Source organism: Phacochoerus africanus, chromosome 6 (assembly GCF_016906955.1).
Source record: "Phacochoerus africanus isolate WHEZ1 chromosome 6, ROS_Pafr_v1, whole genome shotgun sequence".
Classification (NCBI taxonomy): Eukaryota; Metazoa; Chordata; class Mammalia; order Artiodactyla; family Suidae; genus Phacochoerus; species Phacochoerus africanus.
Window position 1 is genome coordinate 123,560,629 of NC_062549.1, and position 22,402 is coordinate 123,583,030.

The 22,402-nt window shown below is 53.9% G+C and overlaps 1 protein-coding gene across 5 annotated transcripts in view; it reads left to right on the top strand.

Annotated features, from left to right (window-relative positions):
* The first annotated feature begins 3,154 nt into the window (after positions 1 to 3,154).
* Positions 3,155 to 22,402, top strand: part of ABCA4 (ATP binding cassette subfamily A member 4) — a 130,329-nt gene continuing 111,081 nt past the window's right edge. For all 5 annotated transcript variants that reach the window (XM_047785262.1, XM_047785263.1, XM_047785264.1 and 2 more), the window contains exons 1-5: positions 3,155 to 3,334; positions 10,731 to 10,824; positions 11,926 to 12,067; positions 14,894 to 15,033; positions 21,071 to 21,198. In XM_047785262.1, coding sequence (XP_047641218.1) covers positions 3,269 to 3,334; positions 10,731 to 10,824; positions 11,926 to 12,067; positions 14,894 to 15,033; positions 21,071 to 21,198 — 570 coding nt within the window. In that variant the 5' untranslated portion in view covers positions 3,155 to 3,268. The remainder of the gene's footprint in view (positions 3,335 to 10,730; positions 10,825 to 11,925; positions 12,068 to 14,893; positions 15,034 to 21,070; positions 21,199 to 22,402) is intronic.

The window sequence follows — 22,402 nt, forward strand, 5'->3', positions numbered from 1 at the left end:
TGGTGAGAATACTGAGAAATTGGAACCCTTGTGCGTGGTGGATGAAATGTAAAAAGGGTGCAGCTGTTAATGAAAACAGTATGGTGGTTCTTAGGAAAGTTAAATGTAGATTTACCATTTGATCCAGCAATTCCACCCCTGGGTACTTTCCAAAAAAATTGAAAGGCGAGACTTGAATAGATGTTTGTGTGACCTATGTGCATAGCTACATTATTCACCAAAATGTAGAAACAGCCCAGATGACTGTGGATCAGTGAATGGGTTTGCAAAATGTGGTACATACGTACAATGAAATATTATTTGGCCTTGAAAAGGGAAGAAAATCTAATGTATGCTACAACATGAACTTGTAGATTATGCTAAATGAAATAAGCCAGACACAAAAGGACAAATACCATATTTGATTTATGTTGATAGTAGTCAAATTCATAGGCACAGAGTAGATCAGTAGTTGAGGCTGAGGGAGGAAAGAATGGGGTTATTGTCTACTAACTGTAGAATTTCAGTGGGCAAGGTGAAAAATGTCTGCAGACGGATAGTGGTGATGGTTAGACAGCAATGTCAGTGTACTTGGCACTTCAGAACTGAGCACGAAACATGGTGAAGATAGTGAATTTTCTGTTATCTGTATGTTGCCGCAGTAAAAAGACCGCCAACATCAACAAACATTGATGAAGACCGAATATTGGTTAGATGGGAATAGTATCATTGGAGTATCGTCAATGGAATTGAGCAAAGTGCTCAACAGGTTAATCTTTCTGCTGTAAAACAATGAAGAAATGGAATATTTTTATGCTATGACAGGACACAGTTTACATAGCTGACCTCTGATGACGACAACCTTTGGGAATTTGGAAGGGGCACATTTCCTCACCAGCTGTATCTCCCCACAGCAATCCCTCCCTTTCTCCAAGTATGTCCTCTCTAGGGAATGTATCTTCTGCCTATATGCCAATGATTCCCAAATCTGTGTCTAACCCAGAGCTGACTCCCAAACATCTCCACTCAGATATCATCACAGGGACCTCACAGTCAGTCTCTCAAACCCAAGCCCATCTTCTCTTCCACTTTCCCCCACTCCCCAGGCACCCCCCCCCCGCCGCCGCCGGCATTCTCCTCTCAGTCATGAGCGTCACCCCACCACCACTATCCAGCCGGCCAAGCTTAAACCCCCGCCATTCTGGCTGACTTCTCTCTCTCCTTCATCATCCACTTCCAGTAAGCCACCCTGCCGTCTCCTTCCTTGTATCGCTCCGGTCCCTCCTCTGTTACCGCCTCCGCTCAGACCTTGGCTTCCCCCACCAGCCCATGCTGCTGCCAGAGTGAATTTACCACTACTTTTAGTAGCCATGGGTTAAAATCTACAACAGCTTCCTACAGATGAAACCCATGCTCTGTAGTATGTAGCAATGACGTAATGATTCTGCACCGAGCCTGCTTCTGCTTGGGTGTGCCCTGCACCTGGGGGCCACTCGGATCACTTCACAGGTACTCAGTAAATCCCAGTCCAGCCCATGATATTCATCAGTTCTTCAGCCTGGTCTCTGGTTTCCTTTCTAGCCTTCCCTTTCAGCATTCGTCTCTCCATACCCTCCACTCCAGCTGTGCTTTACTTCTGGTGGTTTCCCTGGGCAGGACAAGCTCGCTCTGCCTCCCTACCTTCTCATTGGGCTTAAATGACTTGTTCAGGAACTCAGCTTTGTCATATGTGACCCTGAGGAAAATTCTGAATCCCAATAGTCTTTTTGTCTGTAAAGTAGAGCAAATACACCTCATAAAATTGTAGTGAGGATATAATGAGATAACATATGCAAAAGTGGTTTGTAAACCATAAAAATGGCGTACAGTATCATTTTTTAAATTCACCAAAGTCTATTTTTAATGCCACCACCTCCAAGAAGCCTTGTAAATAGGCTGATGAAAGCAGAAACCATCCTCCTCTTGGAAGCACCACCGTATACAGCCCGAATGTTCTCATGGATTCCATCACACTCCTTAGTTTATCCAAGTTCCTAGCTCATGTCTACAGCCGGATCACAAGCCCCATGAGGTGAGCATCCGTTCCTACTCAATGGCTCTTCCTCCATCCCATCAAGATCTCATGGGGCCAGGAGTTCCCATCATGTTTCAGTGGTTAATGAATCCAACTAGGAACCATGAGGTTTCGGGTTCGATTCCTGGCCTCGATCAGTGGGTTAAGGATCCGGCCTTGCCATGAGCTGTGGTTTAGATTGCAGATGCGGCTCGGATCCCACGTTGCTGTAGCTTTGGCATAGGCCAGCAGCTACAGCTCCTATTAGACCCCTAGCCTGGGAACCTCCATATGCCACGGGTGCAGCCCTAAAAAGTCAAAAAGACCAAAAAAAAAAAAAATCTCAAGGGTCTAGAGTCTTTTGAAGAAAAGCAGCTTCTAAGATTTGAAGAGGTGGAGACTAAAAGTTCCCAGTGGTGAAGCAGGAGGATGTCTTCAGTTTGAGACGCCCCTGGGGACCATGAACCCACCTCCAAATGACCAGTCCATCCACTGGGAGCTGCAGTGACGGTGACTGACATGCACTGCCTCTCCTCAGGGCTGACCTGTGTCAGACCTGGCTTGTCAATCACAGGCTCTGACCTGCTGAGCGTGGAGGAATCCAGCAACTTCCAACACAGCTCCAAGTAGCCATGGCTAGTGGATCAATTTCAGTACAAGAGGGAAAACCCATTTACCATCAGCTAAGCTCAGAGATGCCTCCACATAGCTGGTCTAAAGATAAAGGGCTACAAAATAAGGGGTGACTTCAGATCTGGCAAGTGGGCTGGCTGGACTTCAAAGTAGCCATCAATCCCCAGGTGCTGGTCACGGCAGGCTATTGCAGAGGACACTGCCAACCCTATATTTATGCAAAACGATTTTGTCCCACACTGAAATGTCTGCGATTCCCAAAGGCAGCCCCTCAGGACCCCCGGAAACCCCTTTGATGGGGAGGGTGACAGAAGGTCTTGGCTTCCTATGAAATGCCCCCACCTCAGTTCACTTAGTGCTCAGCCATTCGTGTCTCCCTAAAAAGAAGCCAACAGTATGCCAGCCTGCTTTCCTCCACAAGGGGCTTATGTGTAATTAAAAGGGATTATGCTTTGAAGGAAGAAACTAGCCTTTAATCACCCAGAGAAGGACACAGCAGCCTGAGCCGGAGGTGCTCGGGGCGCCATTTCTGCCTGTTGGGGCCCCTGAGCCCCGGCCGTAGACAGAGGGCCGCTGACCTCCCGCTCTTCCGTGGTCTCCAGCATGGGCTTCGCCAGGCAGATCAGGCTTCTGCTCTGGAAGAACTGGACCCTGCGCAAAAGGCAAAAGGTAGGAGGTGCAGTCCGCGGTCTCCAAGTGAGCCGCGGAGCCAAGAGACAGCCGCCAGGGTGGGTGGGGCCGGCAGGGGAGGTTAGCTGGGCGGCTTCCTTTCACCGCCGGAGCAGCGGCTAACTGGCGGCTCCGAGAGCCTCTCTCCCAAGAGTCCTTCCCAGCAAGATGGGCCTCTCTGTCCCCAGGCCGCTGCCTCCCACCCACAGCCCAGCATGGCCATGTTACAAAGTCTGCTTTCGCCCACCCATCCTTCTGCCCCTGCTTTTTAAACCCGCCTGCTGTCCGCATGCCTGGTACACCTATGCTCTGTGCCAGGAAGAGCCCTGAGCCCTGAAGATCAGGCTCAAAAAAACCCCATGCTCTCCAGGGTCTTCCCAGTCCAGCGATACTAAATTTCATTGGCTCTACAAGGCACACTGGCTTTCCACGTTTCTGAAGTCAAACTGCAGCTCACAGTCAAGGGACACCTAATTTTTCAGTGTGCCGAAAATAACAGTGCATCTTACAACTGATGGTGTCTCAGATTCAGTGAGATAAAATATCTTATCAACCATCACAGGCATTCACTGAGACGTCTAGTGAGAACACATGGGGCTGGGCTGGACCAGGGACTTAAAAGACACTGATCCCAGCCTGGATTCACTTCTCGTCCGGCTGGGAAAAACCAAAGTATGTTTTAATACCAAGAGCAAGAAAAAGGAGCATAGGTCAGATATCCCTGAGAAGCACAGGCAGGAGCCGCAGGAGATCAAAGGACCCCAGGGGTGTGCATGTAAACCCCACCAGTCTCTGTAAATTTGTTTGCAAAAGGGTCAAGAGTGAGTGTATAACTATAGAGAAGTAACGCACGTTGCTGTGGGCTCGGCGCGGAAATGCTAGCTGACTGAAGGTGCTGAGAGGAGTAAGAGTGAGGGCTTGCGGGGTGAGCGGGGCTGGGGTTGGAGGGGACCTGGCAAGGCAGGAGAGCATGGAAGGAGACAGACAGGACAGGGGCTGTGGAAGAGGAGCTGGGATCTCTTTCAAGCCTCAGTTCAGACTGGGTCTGTATGGACAGGACGGGGTTCTTCATGGGTGTTGGAAAGAAGGTTGGAGAAGGAAGGGCCAACCGGTGAACGTCTGAAGACCTCCAGCAGGTGTCTCAGCCCAGAGGGAGGGGGTCTAACACGGGGAGGCGTTAGCTAAGTGCAAAGCTGGCAGCCGAGCGGGTGGAAGAACTCCCGGTGACGTGGGGGCGGCAACTGCAAAACGCAGTGGAGAAAACCCCGGGGAGGAGGTGGAATGACTAGGTCTCAGGGACACAGAGATGGCAGCAGAGCTGAAGCTCAGACCTCTGAGGAAAGGGACGCAATGGGGCTGCAGCTGGGGGTCTCCGAGCCCCGTGTAGAGCCCGACCCGGGGGAGGGAACCATGGTTGGCAAGAGGGTTGGAGCTGGGGGGCAGTGGCTCAGTAACTGGCCCAAACGGGAGCAGTGAGGGACATGATCCGGGCATGGGGACAGAGGACCCTTCCTGCTTGTGTGTGTTGGACAGGACTTAAGCTAAGTAGGACCCCCTGCTCCTGGGAGACCCTGCTGTCTGCAGGCTGCTCTCCTTTGTCAGAGCTGGTGTGACTTCCAGGGAGCAGTGAAGCTGTCTGTTACCCCGGGAGTCAAGTGCTAACGGTAACCAGAGACGCCATCTCTTATTTCCAAGAGCTTCCTTTCTGGAATGAAAACAGAAAAAACGGAAACAAGACTGGTTCTTAAATCCATTCACTTATTCATTTGTTCCTTCAATGAACAAATCCCTAGTGATCACCAGGCCCTGTGCCGGGTGCTAGGTACACAGTGACAAGGCTGTCATGGCCCCTGTCTGTGTGGTGTGTGTGGAATGCTGAGAAACTAAGATTCTCACTCAGTTTTACTTTCAGTATGCTTTTCGTGGTCCTCAAAAAATATACCCAAGGACCATCGCTGCCAGCCTGGAATGACTCCATTCCTGTGGCTAGCTTGTTGCTGTTACAGAGAATAACTCTATTTTTAAAGATGAGGTTTGGCCTTGAGGCCCTCTCATCTCTGCTTCCTTTCTCTGGCGTTGGCAGGTGTCCTCAGCCAGGGACCCTGACCTCTCCACAGTGCATGTCCTGGGGGACGGGGCACATTGTCAGCCCCTGTGCAGCGAGATGGGACCTTTCAGGCTGAGGACCTTGGCTGGGGAATCTCCTAGGATGCACTTAGTCGGGGCTGACATTCCTTTGAAGCCATCCTGATGGCCTGGCAATTGAGGTCTCTGCCTCCAGCCAGCTTCCCCACTTCTGTGACATTCCGGGAATTTCTAGGATATCTGGGTATAATGGAGACATCCCCACAGCCCCCAGCAGCTCTGAGAGCAGTCTGTGGCTCCTTCTGTAAACTGTTAGTTTTTCTGGAAGGTTCTGCCTTCACAAAATGGTGACTCCAAGTATACCCAGCCGTGACCCAGCTCCTAGGTTTAGCTCCCACGGTACAGGGTGCCTACTGCTGTGAGCAGAGCAAGAGCAAGAGCAAAAACAAGAGACCAACTGCTTGTATTCCTCCTCGCCTAATCCCTAAAAGCACAAAACGAAAGTCTTCAGCTCTCTGCTTTCCTTCCTCTTTTTTTCTCTTCCTCTGTTGACGTTGATCAAGTAGTATTGGTGCCTGGTTCTGCACTAAGTGTCACCTCATTTAACCCTCACCTTGGCTCTGGGAGAGAACTCCCGCTGTTATCTCCCATGGGTACCTATGAGGTCACTGAGGTGCCAGAGGAGGTTAGTGACTGCTGGGGCTGGACCCAGGACTCCAGAACAGACAGACATGCTCGTTAGCCCGCACTGCTCCCATGTATCAAGCCCCGTCAAGTAAGCTGGTCAGGAAGCCTGCAAAGGTAGGGTGACCCCCTAATCTATCCTCCAATCCAAGGCAATTTAAAAGGTGAAAGGAGGCACTGTTAATAATGGCAGCAGGACAGTAGCTGTATACTGGCTCCAGACCAGGCACACGGGGCTGTCTGGTCACGCTCTGTGTCCTCTACGGCCAGGTGAGTTAGGCAGGGCCCCCCATGGCATTCAGGTGGAAGCGGGCATCTACACACAATTACTGGGCAGAAGAATGAGTACGATAGCTGAGTGGAAGGGAGCCTGGGCTAGGGGATGAGGATGAGCTGGGAGCTCAGAGGAGAGCCGGGGTTGGAAGGGGTGAGAGAAGACTGCCCCATGAGCTCACTGCCCAGAGCGTGCATTTCCAGAGCTGAGAGCTCTCCCACTGCTGGGGACAAACCCACGTCGACCCCGTACCTTCAATGGGCCAGGCACTGTGTTGGGAGGGTTTACGGGACTGTTAGGTGTCTCTTGCCCCTTAGAGCTACAGTCTAGGGTCTCTTGGTGTCATCTCCCCAGTCCCAGCTTCCACATCAGGGCACGATATCTGGGGAAGCCTAGGATTCATGAGAGTAGGGGGCTTGCCATTTCCTGGACCCCAGACCTGGGCACCCAGTACAGCTGTGACCTTTGGCCTAGGGCCCAGAATTAGGAGAAGCTGGCAGGGATCGGGAGGCTGGGCAGTCAGCTCCAAGCAGACCCAGGACCTAGGTCCTATTCATCCAGGCTAAGAACCTTGCCTGGGCTCTCGGTGAGAAGGGAGAATCACACAAGTCATTCCAAGCCTTGGCCACCCGCTTTCAAATTGAAAACGGAGTAGGAGGGAAGAAAACCTAACCGGCCACGATTAAAAACAACCAGCAGGACCTGCCCTTCCCTCTGACCCCTCCTGCCCCAAGTAGATTGAGTAGTTGGGAGAGAGGGGGAGGGGAGGCAGAAAAAAAAAAAGAAGAGAGCGAACAAGGAAATACCAGTTTGAGAAAAAAACTTTCCACCAGCCCCTCTGAGCTTCGGCTGGGCTTAATTAAAGTTACAGACGTGTTTAAAGAGAAGGGGTGTGGGGAGTCAGAGCTGCTCTGAAAACATGTTTTTAATTCCACTGTGGAATTTCTCCCTAGGGTATATGCCTGTGCACAGTTGAGCATCACGGACAAAGATGCCGCTCCGGGTGAGGGTGCCGAGCACAGGATTCTGGGGGAGGGAGGCAGGACGGCCCTGAGGACGTGTCAGGCCCCCAGAGAAGGGCCGGTGATCTTTGTGCAGGGCTGAAGCGTGAAAGGTGGCCCTTCCAAAACAAATGTTTCCAGAGCTGGAGCAGTGACACCGACGTCTCAATAAATGCTTTTCAAAGCTTACCCAACCCCTGCCTGTGCCAGTGGCTCTCAGCCCAACAAACCAAAACCCACCAAACTGATGCCCCATGGCCAGACATCCTGGTGTAGTTGATAAAAGGCATGGCCTGACCTCCCCACAGGATTCCTGCGTGCAACCGCGAGAACCCGCAGACCCAGGTCAACGAAGGAGATCATTTGAGAGGCAGGGACCAGAGGCAGGAAAGAGCAGCCGTAACTCAGACATGTGGTGAAGAGGAGTGCCTGCAGAGCTGGACCGGTCCTAGGGCCAGGCAAAGAGGAAAGGAAGAGGCTGGTCTGGGCTCCCCTTAACGAGTGGACCTGCAAAGGCCAGACACCTCCAAAGCACAGGAGCGAGCAAGTGGGCCAGTGGATGGGAACGTGTGACCCGCACTGCACAAAGCGAGGAGGTGTGCTCGTTGGGGTCTGGAAATTGTATCCATGGGGCAGGTGGGCCAGGCTGGCTGCCACTGCCCTGCTCCAAGCTCCTCTAACACATGGAGGAGCAAACAGCATGTAGCTGGTTTTCTCAGGAATCCCCACGTTTCCAAACTGGCCATAGAGCCGTTCCGATTCCAGAAAGGGAGGAAGAGAGGAAACCTGAGTGTGAGGGAAGGGCTGGCCCAGATGTTGGCAGATCGTCTTTCTTATCACTCCTTGCTCTTCAGCCTCTGCCACGTGCTGTCACCTGCTCTGCCCCGGGACCCTCGTGAGGCGCGAGGTCAGTGATAAAGGGCTCATATTCATAGATGCTGCTCTAGACGTTTTACGCAGTGAACTCACTTCATCCCCACGACTACTCAGAGAGAGGTCCTGACATCACTCTTGCTGTGCAGATGAGACCCTGCGGCCTGGAGCCAGCGAAGGGGTTCCCCAAGGCCATACGGCTGGCTAATAGGAAGCAGAGCCGGCTAAGAACCCCTAGTACCAACACACTCTTCACCTTCAGTATAAGCTGTAGGACCAAACAGTTCCATTTACAGATGAGAAACCCGAGACGCAGCCCCAAAGTGATTCCTAACACAGGTCTTCCCATTCCCAAACCAGCGTCCACACCTAACGATACCCGACTCTTCCCAAGTAGACTTGGCTCCATGGCAGCCGGTGGCTGACTTACTAGAGGAAAAGCCAGTGTTGCAAGCAGTTGTCTTAGGAAGGATCCAGGGTCTAGCGTCTGGACTGGTTGTCTCAGTCCCTGGGTGAGGACACCAGGAACAACCTGGGGTTTCATCACCTGCGCCTAACCCCACATTGCTCTCCTGCAGAACTTGCTCCCCGACCTTACCCACTGGAGGGAGGACCTGGGATGGAAGAGGTGAAGCCAGCATACATGTCCCTGGGGGAAGCGGTTTGTGAAGTCTGCACACTGTAGGTGACTGGAGCCTGAGTCACCTCCGGCTTTCCAGAGAAGCCTCCCAGACCAGTCCTGACGTAGGCTCACTCATCCCGCTGACATTTACCGGGCACTTGGAAGCTTGTGTGAGCTTGGCCTTGTGTCGGGTGTAGTGACAAGGCTAGACGTGGTCCCTGCCCTCAGGACGCTCACAGCCAGGGAAGGGTGCACCTTCACGAAGGAGAAATGATGCGAGTGATGAGACAGGGAAGTGCAGGCTGCTGCGGGGGCAGCCGTGCTGCCGAGTGCCCAGCGAGACAGGCTGAGGCTGTTATCAGTCAGGTAGGGTTGCTGGGGACAGCCTCTGCCCTCCTGCCTGGATTGCACGGTGGGGGGGAACGGCCATCAAATATGCGTGGGGTCAGCCCTTCTAACACCAGATGGGATTTGTCCAGTATTGGCGTTTTGCCCTTTTGTGGGAGAATGTGTAGGGCAAGGCCTGAAAATGAGCGCCCTAAGGAAAAATCCACTATTCTTTTTCCCATAATGTTCGTGTGAGTTTTTCCTCTAACACATCCTCCCTAGACACTTTTTGAATAAAACACTTTGTAAAAAGTTACAACAGCATGGTCGCCACCTACCCTGAATATTTATTGAGCACCTGCTCAAATGTTTATTGAGCACCTGTCAAGGTGTCCACCATTTTGCTGACAGTTTAAGAGCATTTCTTTGAAAGGAACAAACAAAGATTAAATTAAAAACCATGTGAATAGCCCCTAGCTTATCTATATGTACTCACGTTTCTATTCTTAGCCATCTGCTTAAATTCTCCCTTAAATCTTAAGAGTTTCCTCCTAAGGTCCCTGGCATGGGGGTTGGCTAGAAGAACTGTGATACTCCCCAACACATATCTGCCTTCCCCCCCACCATAACCCCCCTACTCTCATGGGCGATGTCTCAGTGTGGGCTGCAGCAACCAACTCCTTCTTCTTCCTTTGGACTCAAGAGTCCGTAAACTATAAATTGAACCTGAATTTAAATACCGGGTTTCAATCCTATGTTGGTCTCGGCAACCTCTTCCAGTGTTGTGAAATCCCCTGGCAGTGTGCCTTGTTTTCTTGTTTCTTTAAGCAACAACAATCTGTGGAAGGAAAACACTGGCTTACCCAGATTTCTGTTGAATTGGCTGTGGATCACAGTATTTCACAGAGGCATTTGCACCTTCATTCATTCATTCAGTGGCCACATATGCAGAGTCAGCAGAGATGCACTAGAAGAAGACAGGGCAGCGGGGAGGGCAGAGCCCTGGGCCTGGAGACAGGAGCCTGGATTTGGCTTCCAAAGCTGTCACTGCCGAGGAGACACTGCACAGGTCGTGCCCTCCCTGGGCCTCTGTTTCCTCCTCTGCAGAAGGAGAAGTCATAAGGAGGCCTTTACCACCTGCAGCATGAGCATTACCTGGGAGCTTGTCGGGCACATGAGATCCGATGGGGCCTTATAGAATCGGAATCTGCATTCATGGGCACAGCAACACCTGAAAAGCACCGAAGCATGTATCTGACTGATTTTTGGCTGAGGTCCTGTGCTGGTGCAGTTTTCTAAATTAGAGGCAGAGAGGAGCTCAGAAGGACACCAAGTCTTGTCAGTCTAGTGTATCAGAGTCGAGGCCGTGTGGGAGACAGGATGAAAGAAAGAGGTCCTTGAGGTAAATCCCCCCCCCATGACCGAAGTCCTGTGGCCCAGACAAGCACTGAGATCAAGTGTATATGCTCTGGGGATACTGCCTCTAATCTCAAGGTTTCACTGGTCTTTCTCTTTGTTTTGCTTTTCCAGATTCGCTTTGTAGTGGAACTCGTGTGGCCTTTATCTTTATTTCTGGTCTTGATCTGGTTAAGGAATGTCAACCCGCTCTACAGCCAACACGAATGTAAGCAGAATGGGGGCTGGAGGTGGGAGGAGATTTGGCAGGCCTATCTGCTTGTTTAGAAAGGTTTTGGGGATTTGGGGGATTGGGGGTGCCAGAATTGGATCTGCTCATCATCATGTCATGCCTACAATGCAGAAAAAATAGACTCAAAGGCATTATGCAAACTAACTTGTAAATTCTATATATTCTATGCAAATACTTGCATGTGGTCACTGAAGAATTGTTTAATTGTTTTTTGGAGTATTTTTTTTTTCCTGTACCTACACTCTTACTAGTTTTAAAGGGAGCAGGTTATAGATGAGCCTTTTGAAATATTTTGGAGACAATCTAGGGATATGTTAGACATGGTGCTAAAGAAAAACGAGACGGGACACAAAATAGTATGTTAATAATATAACATTTCTTGGACCCCAGAGGTGTCCTGGGCCTTAGGAGGAGCCTGCTAGTGCTTGTCTTCCTCTAGACCCCTCAGAGAAAACCTTCATCCGGTTTCTGGCCAGGATGACATCTTCTGGCTCAAGGCAGCTGATGTGGGGGCCCCAGGAGTTACGCATAGCTGCTTGGTCCCCTATTCTTGTTCCTCATCCTCTTGTTCATGAGTTTGGGGCCTCAAGTTCTGAATCAGCCTTCTGTCCATCAAATTCTCGCTTCTTTACCCCTTCCCGCAAGGAGCCCGTAAATTGCACCCCTCTTGCCTGCTTGGGGGTAGATGCTCGGTACACAGTTGTCAAAGGCAGAGATAAACCTCTTCTCCTCCTCCAGCCTCCGCAATTCATGGTGGCTTCTTGAGCTAACATCGCCCACCCCTCCCCGCCCCCCGAATGATGTGCTCCTCCTCTGTGCCCCCTTCGCACTTTTGTCCGTGGCTCTACTGGAATATTTGTCCGACTCCCCACTCTGCTGGTAGCTTAGAGAAGAGACTTTGTCTCCGGCACCCAGCACAGGGCCTGGCGCACATGAGATGCTCCGGCTTCTTCAATGAGGAAAGCACTGGGGGTTCAGGGGTGGGGGGACTCCTTCCTGCAGCTGTTCCAGCTCCTAGGGCCTGGGTCCTACTTAGTGTCAGTGACTAACTCCTGGTCTTCATTTCCTGTCTTAAAGGCCATTTTCCCAACAAGGCGATGCCCTCAGCAGGAATGCTGCCATGGCTCCAAGGAATTTTCTGCAATGTGAACAATCCTTGTTTTCAAAGTCCCACCCCAGGAGAATCTCCTGGAATTGTGTCAAACTATAATAACTCCATGTAAGTGCTGAGATTCAAACTATAATAACTCCATGTGAGTGCCGAGATTCCCACCCCAGGGGGAGGAAGCTGTACACCCCTTATCCTTGCTGGGGAGAGCAGATGTGTGGAGTGCAGGTGTGTGGGAGAGCAGGTGTGTGGGAGAGCAGGTGTGTGGAGTTCAGGTGTGTGGGAGAGCAGGTGTGTGGAGTGCAGGTGTGTGGGAGAACAGGCATGTGGGAGAGCAGGTGTGTGCACACAGAGCATGTGAGGCTGAATGAGTGTTTTTGTGGCTTGCTGAAACCTTAAACTCGAAGGAGCAGGGCGTGTTCCCTCTCTGCAGCATTCTATCATCTGTCAGGGAACTTGGGGAAAAAGCTTCAATCTAAGGCCACATGACATGGTTGCTTGGTCCTCGTATCCCCAGGGTGTGACTTGCAGTCTGATGTCAGCACCCTGCGGAGGTGTGTCCACGGCCTCTGCTTGTGCAGGGTCCCTGGATGAGAAAAACTCAGTTCCCTCTCTGTTTTCTTCTATCCCTTTCCACCCTGGATCAACTCTGACAGATCTCTGTGCCTTGAAAAGCCTTCTTGGACATCTAAAGGCTAAGAAAAATGTCCGGGAATGAAAGGTTTACGAGGTGAAGTTGGCTTCATGGAAGAAAGAGATAATTTCCAAATTCTCTGTCATAAATGCCACCAGCCCCTAGGATTGTTCAACATCCTAGGATGTTGTTTGAGAGCAGTGGTTCCTAATCTGGGGGGTGGAGACCTTCTGAGATGCTGATGGCCCCTCTCCCAGGAAAAATGGACACATACACATACGCCCCCACACACCCCCCACACACCAAATGTTATTAGACTGTGCATGTGATTTCAGGGGACTGTGGACTCCAGGTTAACTTCTGGTCAGATTTCAAGTCAAATCCCATAAGAAGTGGATCTATTTTTGGAATCCCTGTCAGAGCAGGACAGGAGGACTTGATGTAGCATGTTCTATAGACAGAGTCTCAGGGATAGGGACAGGGTTGTCCTTCACTCACTAGGATGACCTTGAACCATAGCTTGTTGCTTACACGCAAGGTCACTAACAAGGGCTTGTTAGGGAGCAGGCCTCACCTGCTTGTATAAATATCAAGTCAGATGGAAACTGAGATACTTGGTTTCTCCAGGTCTTCCCTTAGAGGAGAGCTGGATATAATTCCTCCAGGACAAAACTGCATTTTGACGGAAAGGAAAAGAATGTTCGGTAGGTCAGCCCAATGTTCAGAGGCCATCTCTCCCACTGGGAAGAAACAGCACCCGCTTTTGCCCTGCAGTGGCAGAGTTGAGTAGTGGTGGCAGAGACAGTGCGGTCCACAAGTCTGTGTTTGCTGACCCCTGGATTCTAGGAAGATAGAATTGGGGACACAGAACCCTCGTCTTCCTGAGAAAGTCAGCAGATGACATTTTCACTGGGCTCCCATGGCTGCAATCAGCAACCACCTGGAAGCTTTAATCTATAATCATACTTTCAAGCTTGAGCCACCTTGAGGTACCAGAGAAACATCTGCCCATCCAGAGCAATCCCATGAGTCACTCAGTGGGATCGGTGGAGGCTTTGGAGACATCTCCCGGAGGCTCTGTGAGCTGTGGTGGGACTGGATTGGAGTGTCTGTGGGTTGGGAGGGAGGAGCGGGGGAGGAGAGAGGGCTTCCCGCTTACGCAGCATTTGAACCAGGAAATCTGGGTTCCATGTTTCATGCACACATTATAGTGCAACATTGGCTTTTTCAAGATTCATTTGCAATCATGACACAGAGATGCACTTAAACAAGTTTAAGCCTCAGAAGGAAAGAGGCGATTTGGACACCAGCCCTTCTTAAAAAGCTGCAAGAAGCAAGGCAGGTCTCAGGGAACAGAACAAGAACTGCAGAGCCTTCGGGAGCTGCTCCTTCCCACCTGAGCCTTGTAAGGTCCAGCCTCTCTGCCTCCCTCTGGGCATCTACTCCGTTTGCCTCTCTCCATGGACCAGTGCCCCCTGCTTCTCAGTGCCTGGGCTGGCGCTAGTTACCCAGGTCATGGTGCCTCAGCTTGGGCCATCAGAAGAGCATCCCTGATACTGTTCCGATTCCAGGCAGCAAATCTGCTTGGTCCAGCTTCATTCCCTTGTCCAGTCAGCCTTGGGGATGTGTGTGGGCATGTGAGTGGGCACGCGTGCAGGGAGGACCTCGTGGATCAAGCGCAGATGGCTGGAAGGGCAGGTCCCAGAGAACTGGGTACTGTCGGGGAGAGCCTCCAGTAATATCTCCTGGTACCATCCTGGTTAAGGCTTCTTGGGATGGGAAATACAAGAGGATGGGGTCGAGAGGTAATCCCAGCCCTGCCAAAGTTGGAAGACTCTTGACAACAAATTGCTAACTGCCCCCGTCTGTTATCTTGCACGTATAAAGAAGTGAAAATGTCTTCCTCCTTCTGCCTGGGCAGCATTGAGAGGATGAGAATGTAGTAGCTAGGTCAAGCAGGTGGCATCTTTAAAAATCACGCAAAGGGAGTTCCCGTCGTGGCACAGTGGTTAACGAATCCGACTAGGGACCACAAGGTTGTGGGTTCAATCCCTGGCCTTGCTCAGTGGGTTAAGGATCCGACGTTGCCGTGAGCTGTGGCGTACGCTGGTGGCTACAGGTCCGATTCGACCCCTAGCCTGGGAACCTCCATATGCCGTGGGAGTGGCCCTAGAAAAGGCAAAAGAGACAAAGAAAGACCCCAAAAAAATCACACAAAGTATGGTTTTTACTGTCATCATCATCGTCATCATTACTAGAAGGACAGCTATGTCTTTACGGATGAGGCTCTGTCTCTCTCATAGCTTGGCAAGGGTATATCGAGATCTTCAAGAACTCCTCATAGAAGCACCAGAGAGCCAGCACCTCGGCCAGGTTTGGACAGAACTCCGCACCTTGTCCCAACTCATGAACACCCTCCGGACGCACCCTGAGAGGATTGCAGGTGAGGCGGGCTTCCGCGCTCTAAGCTATGGCCTGCTCCATCAGAGACGGAAGATACAGGAGAGCGTGCGGACATTTGGTGGGAATAGAGGATGTAGGAAGGGATGGGATCGAGAGGCTTCCCTTGGCGAGAACTCCTCTTCCTGCCGGACTTGCAGGTGGGAAGTTGGCAAGGAGGGCAGGGAAGATGTCATCCACGTAAGTCGAGAGACAGAAGGAGAATGCGGAGGAGACGATGCCCCGGGGGGTATGAGGCCAGGTCAGGGGTGGGTGCAGGGCAGAGCTGTGGAGCGTGGGAAAGGTGCAGAACAATTTCGCAGCGTCCTCGAGAGCGAGCTGCCCAGGACCAGGTGGAAACAATGCCAAGGAGCAGTAAGGATCCGGGGAGGTCGGAGCACATGTGCCTCATGACATAAATACGTACAGTCGTTCCATTTCTTCTGGCAATACCCAGCATCCCAGGGCCTGAGGCAGGACAGGTGCGGAGTAGGGGATGCGGGGCTGGGGGACAGCAGGGAGGGGCCTCAGCGGGCCCAGGAGGCCAGGGGTGAGGGTGGTGACTGGACGGCGCAGATCACGTCCAGGCTGCATAAGGACGGACGTGACGCCAGAAGCACTGCCCTTGCCCAGGGGAAAAGAGCGGGGCAAGAGCACAGAGCTCTCGGAGGGTTCCGTGACTCTGTTTAAGGGCCGAGAATAGAGCTGGAGGCAAAGATTGTTGGCGGCCGTGGTCAGAACGTGAAATGTGCGAAGCGAACTCAGGATTTCAAAGGCACACAGGACGGATGAGAACAAGCCCTCAGGTGTGGCCATGGGGGTTGAAGTGAAGCTGAGGTTTTGGGGGTAGGAGGTGACCTCGAGGCCAGGCTGGATGGGCTCTGAGGCTGTGGGTTGGGGGAGAGCCCCTTGGAGGCCAGAGGGGAGGAGGGCAGGTGGGGAGCTCCCTCCTTCCCAGGGGAAGGACCAGAGACAAGCAAAACCCAGCCCAGGAACCGCTCCAACATCCCCCCCTCTCTCTTTATTCTTATCTTTTGGCTGCACCCATGGCATGTGGAAGCTCCCTGGCCAGGGGTCAAACCTGCACCACAGCAGTGACCCAAGCTGCTGCAGGGACAGCGTGGGGTCCTTAGCTCGCTGGGCCACAGGAGGACACCTCCAGCATCTCTTTTTAGAGCACAGGTAATGTCGAGTGGTTTTTCACCTGCACCACAGGCTCCTCTGTAGGTGGCTGGAGAGACTGGCATGACAGCAGCCCCCCATCCCCCTGCGGGGGCAAATGTGCAGCTAGGAAGGAACAAGCCTGCCAGGGCCCCAGGGTTACTGCCGACCTGGGTGTGGGGAAAAGGCTGCCAGGTGGGGAGGTGGTTCGGTGCTGGGGCTGAGAGGCTGTGAAGGCAGGGGTGTACTGCTGCTGGGAGATGGCTGCTCTAGGATACAGATGGGGAGGTGACATCAGGATGACCTTGGAGGAGGAGGAGGAGGAAGGAGATGGCCTAGGGGATGGGAGGGGCTGGACAGAGCAGCTCCTGCTCAGGGAGAAGGGTGCATACCAGCCCCCAGGGCTCCTCACCCACCGTGCAGCAGTTAGGTGAGTGCGCAGGGAGCCGGCAGGGTGCTGGTCCTGGGCACAGAGAGATGGGGAGACCAGTGCCCTCCCCCGGGGCTCCCAGCAGAAGTGGAAGGACCGAGGGAACAGTGACCATACCGTGCCAGGGGCCAGTGGAGGGAAGCAGGGAGGTGTCAAAGAGACAGGAGCGCCACCTCCTCCCCGCTCCTCGCTGGACTGATAAGGGACAGGCCGGGAGCGGGGAGCCTTACGACTGCTCCCCTCCATCCTGATTCTCTCAGAACTAGCAATGCGTGTGCTTTACGCAGCAACCCCAGGCCGCACACACTAGCTTCTTCGCGTTTCTGGAAGAGTTTACCCAGCTCAAGCGTGAAGGGCTTTGTGTGGTGTGAACACGGTCCGCGTTGTAATCATAAAGAAAGGTGGGGAAGCGTTTGTTTCCGAGGTCGGAAAAGCCGATGGGGACACGGGCCTTCCTCCCCTGGAGGGACGTCTAGCCCGTTCATCCAGCGGCCACTTCCTGCCGTCTGCCGGTCCCGTGGAGTCCGGCCGCGAGGAAGGGTGAACGAAGTCCTTCCGAACCACACGCTCTCTGTGGTCTTCAGAGCTTGCGCGTGTGAGCCCAGATCCCCCCTTGCCAGCGCCACCCAGGACGAGTTTTGAGGGGTCGCACGGACGTTCCTTCTGCCGCCTTCAGGCCGGGGGGAACCTTTCCTTCCTGAGAGCAGCTTCGGGGTCTGGGGAGCTGGGGTCCAGGAAGGCCAACCAGGCTCTGCACGGATCAGGGCTGAGAACACAGACGGCAGAAGTCCTGACCTGGTGGCTGTGAGGGGGAAAGGCACCTCCTCAAGTAAAGGGACACAGTCTCTGAGGGACTTCCAGACGGGCACTGAAGCCTGTAGGCCCTGGAGACAGAGCCTGTCCTGGGGTCACCTGGGGGCACTCCCTGAAGACAGAGCCTGTCCTGGGGTCACCTGGGGGGGGGGGCTCACTGGAGACAGAGCCTGTCCTGGGGTCACCTGGAGGAGGGTCACTGGAGATGGAATCTGTCCTGAGGTCACCTGGGGAGGGCACTCACTGGAGACAGAGTCTGTCCTGGGGACACGGGGCGGAGGGGGGGGCGGGGAGTCACTGAATCCTCAGCCCCAAATCAAAAGCAGCAGAGGATTAAGCCTTGAAAGTGGGGTGGGCAGCTGGTGCGTGCCTTTGCCTGTTGTCCGCGGTCACCTGGGAAGGTGTGCCAGCAGTGACCCAGGGCCTTTTCCTCTCCTAGCAAACCTGTCGTGCTGCATTCTCGGCAGAGGAGGATTAATGGTAAAAGAGCAGCGCGAAGCCCCGCGCCCCTCACCCCGAGCCAGCTCCGCCGCTCCCAGTCATCTCTCAATCATCCTCAAGCGCCTTCTTCCCCTGAGCCCCAGGCGCGCTCTCCTGGCTCCCCTCCCACCCCTCCCGCCCCGGCCGCAGCCCCCCCAGCTCCCCCAGCTCTGGGGGCTCGGCGGCCCCTCCCCCAGCCTCTCATCTTCCCAGGAAAGAACAAGAAGAACCGCATTTTAAACGGCGTTTATTTTTCTTTCCTCAGGCCCCCAGTTCACATTCCCCCTCGGGAGTCTAGGGGAGCTTCTGTCTGGTATCGGCCACTACTTACACCTTGGGCGGCAGGCTCTTCCTTCGGGGGCCCCAGGTGTGTGGGACAGCACGTCCAGCCCCTTCTCCCCAGGGCCAGGCAGCCCAGTCACCTGGGTGAGAAGTCCCTCCCAGGCTCCCCTGTTTTGTGTGCTTTCTGCCCAGCGAGGCATGTGTTTGTAAGGTCAGGGGAGGGAGTGAGAGACTAACTGAGGGGTAAACAGCCAGGTGGGGCCCTGACTCTCTGACAACAGGTGTCTTGTGTGTCTCCTGTCATTGCAGACACTCACCAAGGCCCTGATGCCATGTCAGGCCCTCATGCTGGGCGTCAGACAGAGGTGACTTGGAGGCTTACATCTCTGTGCCCCAAACTGCCAGGCAATTGCTCAGCGCGACGGGGTGTGTGATAAAAGCAGGATAAGAAGTAGCCCCCTATTCTCAAGACACTCTGTGCGCGCGAGCGCATGTGTTGGAGGTTGTGTTGCTGGAGGCCAGAGGATACAGCAGAATGCTGTACACAAAGAAATGATTTGGAGAAGAACAACTGAGCTGGTGCCCGAGGGGAAGGAAAATGGATGCTGAGGTTGGAAGACAATAGGACTTAAATTATCAAAAAGGCAGGAAGGCAAGAAGGAAAGAGAGCAGCCCCCCTCCAGAACCACGCCCCCTCCCTTGGGGTGGTCCCCCTACCCCACCTGATCTGCGGTTTCAGGTACCCGAGGTCAACCACAGTCCAAAAATATTAAATGGAAAGTTCCAGAAATAAACAACTCCTAAATTTTAAACTGAGCGCTGTTCGGAGCAGCACGATGGAAGCTCACGCTCTTCCACCCAGGACAGGAAGCATCCCTCTGGCCGGTGTGCTGCCCATTAGCCACTTAGCAGCCGTCTAGGTTACCAGGTGACCTGTTGCAGTATTGCTGTGCTTATGTGCACGTCACCCGTATTTTACTTAGTCATGGCCCCAAGGTGCAAGCCTAGTGTTGCTGGCAATTTGGATGTTCTCTTACTGTGCCTAATTTATAAGTCTTATGTATAGAAAGAAACATAGTTTATATGGGGCTTGGTGCTATCTGGGGTGTGGGGCCTCCGCTGGGTGTCTTGGAATGTTGCATCCTCCGAAGATAAAGGGACTCTGTTGTCAGGTGCCCCTAAGGCTTTGGGCTTTTCCTGTGCAAAAGTTAGTGATACCGGGCTAGCTGGTGGAACAACACTGAGGGCGACCCAGTGTGGCAGGAGAGGCTGCTGTGTGGTGGAGGCCTGGGGCTGGTTCCCCTTCCCCAGCGGCATGGGCAGGCCTTTGGTTAGCCCGTCCCCTTTCAAGAGGAAAGTAGCAGCAGCATCGAGGTGGACAGAGCATGTACAACCTGACCATGAGGAGAGGCTGTCAAGCACTCAGGGGACTGGGCCTCCTGACCGCCCGCTGAGGGGAGAACTTGGGGAGGGAAAGATGGGCACTGTGGTGTCAGAACCTGGAGGGGCGGGGGCATTTGATGATCAACGTTTTATAAAGAAGAACTAAGAGGAGTTCCTGTTGTGGTGCAGGGGAAGCGAATCTGACGAGGAACCATGAGGTGGCAGGTTCGATCCCTGGCCTTGCTCAGTGGGTTAAGCATCTCGTGTTGCCGTGAGCTGTGGTGTAGGTCACAGACGCGGCTCAGAACTGGCATTGCTGTGGCTGTGGTGTAGGCCAGCGGCTGCAGCTCCAGTTCGACCCCTAGCCTGGGAACCTCCATATGCCACAGGTGCAGCCCTAAAAAGACACATGCACACACAAAGAGGTAAGCATGCAACCAGCCTCCCAGAGAAGTTGGGGTATAGAAATAAGCATTTTCACAAAACCCAAATGCTTCTCCTTCATGTTGAAATCATTTCATAAGTATTTTCTCTGGCTGGTGCCTCATGGACTGTAGCAGTGGCCTACTTGAGGCTATGCTGGCCCTGGACACAGGCAGAGGGGTGGCTGTGAGTCTCCTGGGACGGGTAAGACTAATATTAATGCATTTTTTGAGTTGGGAGCTAAGCACTTTACTTTGCTTATCCCAAGTCACCCGCCTCCCCACCACCGTTCTGGGAGGCAGAAGTCCAGGCCCTTGCCCCATGGTCAGGTTCACTGTTAGGGTCTTTTGTGCCTCCTTATAAAGAAATGTCTCCTCCCAGCGGGCTTTGAGTGGAGCTGGAAAGAACGTGCCTGGGCTGATCAGGGCATAAACTGCAAGCCCAGGCAACGCATCAGCCACCGCCCTTTCCCCACTTGAAGATTTTCTTGCTCCAGACAGCCCCATAGGTCCACGTCCTGAGCTTTAGAGACATAGCTGAGATGACAGGAACACCCCGTGGCAGCAGTCCCGGGGCAGGACACCTGTCTCCTCCAGTTCTGCGCCAGGGTTTCTCAGCTTCAGCACGGCTGGCCTCTTGAGCCAGGCCGCTCTTTGTTGTGTCAGGGAGGGGAGGTGGCCCTGTGCGTTGAGGGCGGCGTGGCCATGTCCCTGGTCCCCTCCCCACTAGAACTTCTCCCAGTTAATGACAACCAAAATTGTCTCCAGACGTTGCCAAATATTCCCAGGGGGACAAAATGACTGCTCCCCCCACCCCCATTGTCCACATCCCACTCCACAAAGCCTCTGATGCCCCCTGCCCTGAGCCAGCTTTGTCTGCCCTGTGCTCTCTCGCCCTGTGCCTCTGCCCATCTGCTTCCGGAGCGGCTGCCGACGGGAGGGGCCTGAGCCAGGGGACCCAAGGGCAGAGCCTTCTTGCGAGAGTCAAGTTAGAGATTGGATCTGGACGGTCTCCCTTTCGTGCCCCGGCTCCCATTCAACACTCTGCTCTTTCTTTCATGCATGCGTAGGACGAGGAATACGGATTCGGGATGTCCTGAAAGACGAGGAGACCCTGACGCTATTTCTCACGAAGAACATCGGCCTGTCCGACTCGGTTATCGACCTTCTCATCAACTCCCAAGTCCATCCAGAGCAGGTGGGATGTCGGTGGGGAGTGGTCCCTGGGGGAGGGAGGGGTGGGCTCGGAGCCTGAGAAAGGCGGGGCGGCCTTGGGGCTTTGCCCTTTGTGCTTTCTCATTAGAGCCCGTAATTCATGCCACACACTCAGGAGAAGACCTGGGGTCACGGGGTGGGGGGGGCGGTTGACACTGAGCCTTCCCGTCTCGGGATTCTGAAGCGGCACAGATCCGGGCACCACTTGACACGGCTCAGACGTTTAGGACTGGAAGGCACCTTAGAGATCCCGGGGCTCAAGCTCCTTTTATAGCAGAGGAGGCTGAGGTTTATTCGTGTATTCACCCAAAACCTAGGGGCGTGGTGCGTCCAGAATACGCACCCACACGAGGGTGCTCCTGCCTCCCGGGAGCTCACACTCCCCGGGGGGTGCCGAGCGCTTGCAGGTTGTGGAAGGGCTGCGAGGGAGTCTGGGGGTGGGAGTCAGGGAGGGACTGGGGGGCCGTTTTAAGTGTGCTGGTCAGGGAAGGCCTTCCCGAGGAGATGGCGTTTGAGCACGTGCCTGAGAGAGCATCCTGGCCAGGGAACAGGCAAAGCCGGGATCGGCGCGTGCCGAGCTGGCTGCGGGGTCGCAGAGCCTGATGAGGGCTGCGCGGACCTGACCGCCGACTTCCTGGGCCGCTTGTTCTCATCGCTCGCTCGGCAAACGCCTTCTCTCCCTGCCCCCACCCCACCGATGTCACCTGTTTCCATGATCTGTATTTCTCCAGAGGTTTCTTCCACCAACATACGCCCTTCACCTCTGCTAGCGCCTGCGCTCCTCACATGAATCCCGAGACGGGGAGGCCGAAGCGCCTGGCCCTGAAGTAGCGCTCGGACTGTCAGAGCCGGAGCCCGGGGCTTCGCGTTCCTGGCCCGGTGCTCCTCCCTCCTTCGGTGGCTCTCCGGTGGCATCGGCAGGGACCGGAGCGGATCCTCAGGCCCGGTCTCAGCTGCACCCGCGGGCCGCAGAGGCTCCTGGCCCAGCATCCGGGGGTGGGTCCCAGAGTGAGGAGCCCAGGGGGACACATGATAAGTGGGGGTGTAGCTCAGACGCCACCTGCCTCTCCTGGCCAGGAGGCACCTCCTCCAGGCGCCTTGGGAGACAGGGACGGAAGCAGAATAGTCCCGAGCCACAGGTCTCATGGGACGCTGGCCGAGCCCAGAGAAGGGAGGGTACCTGCCTG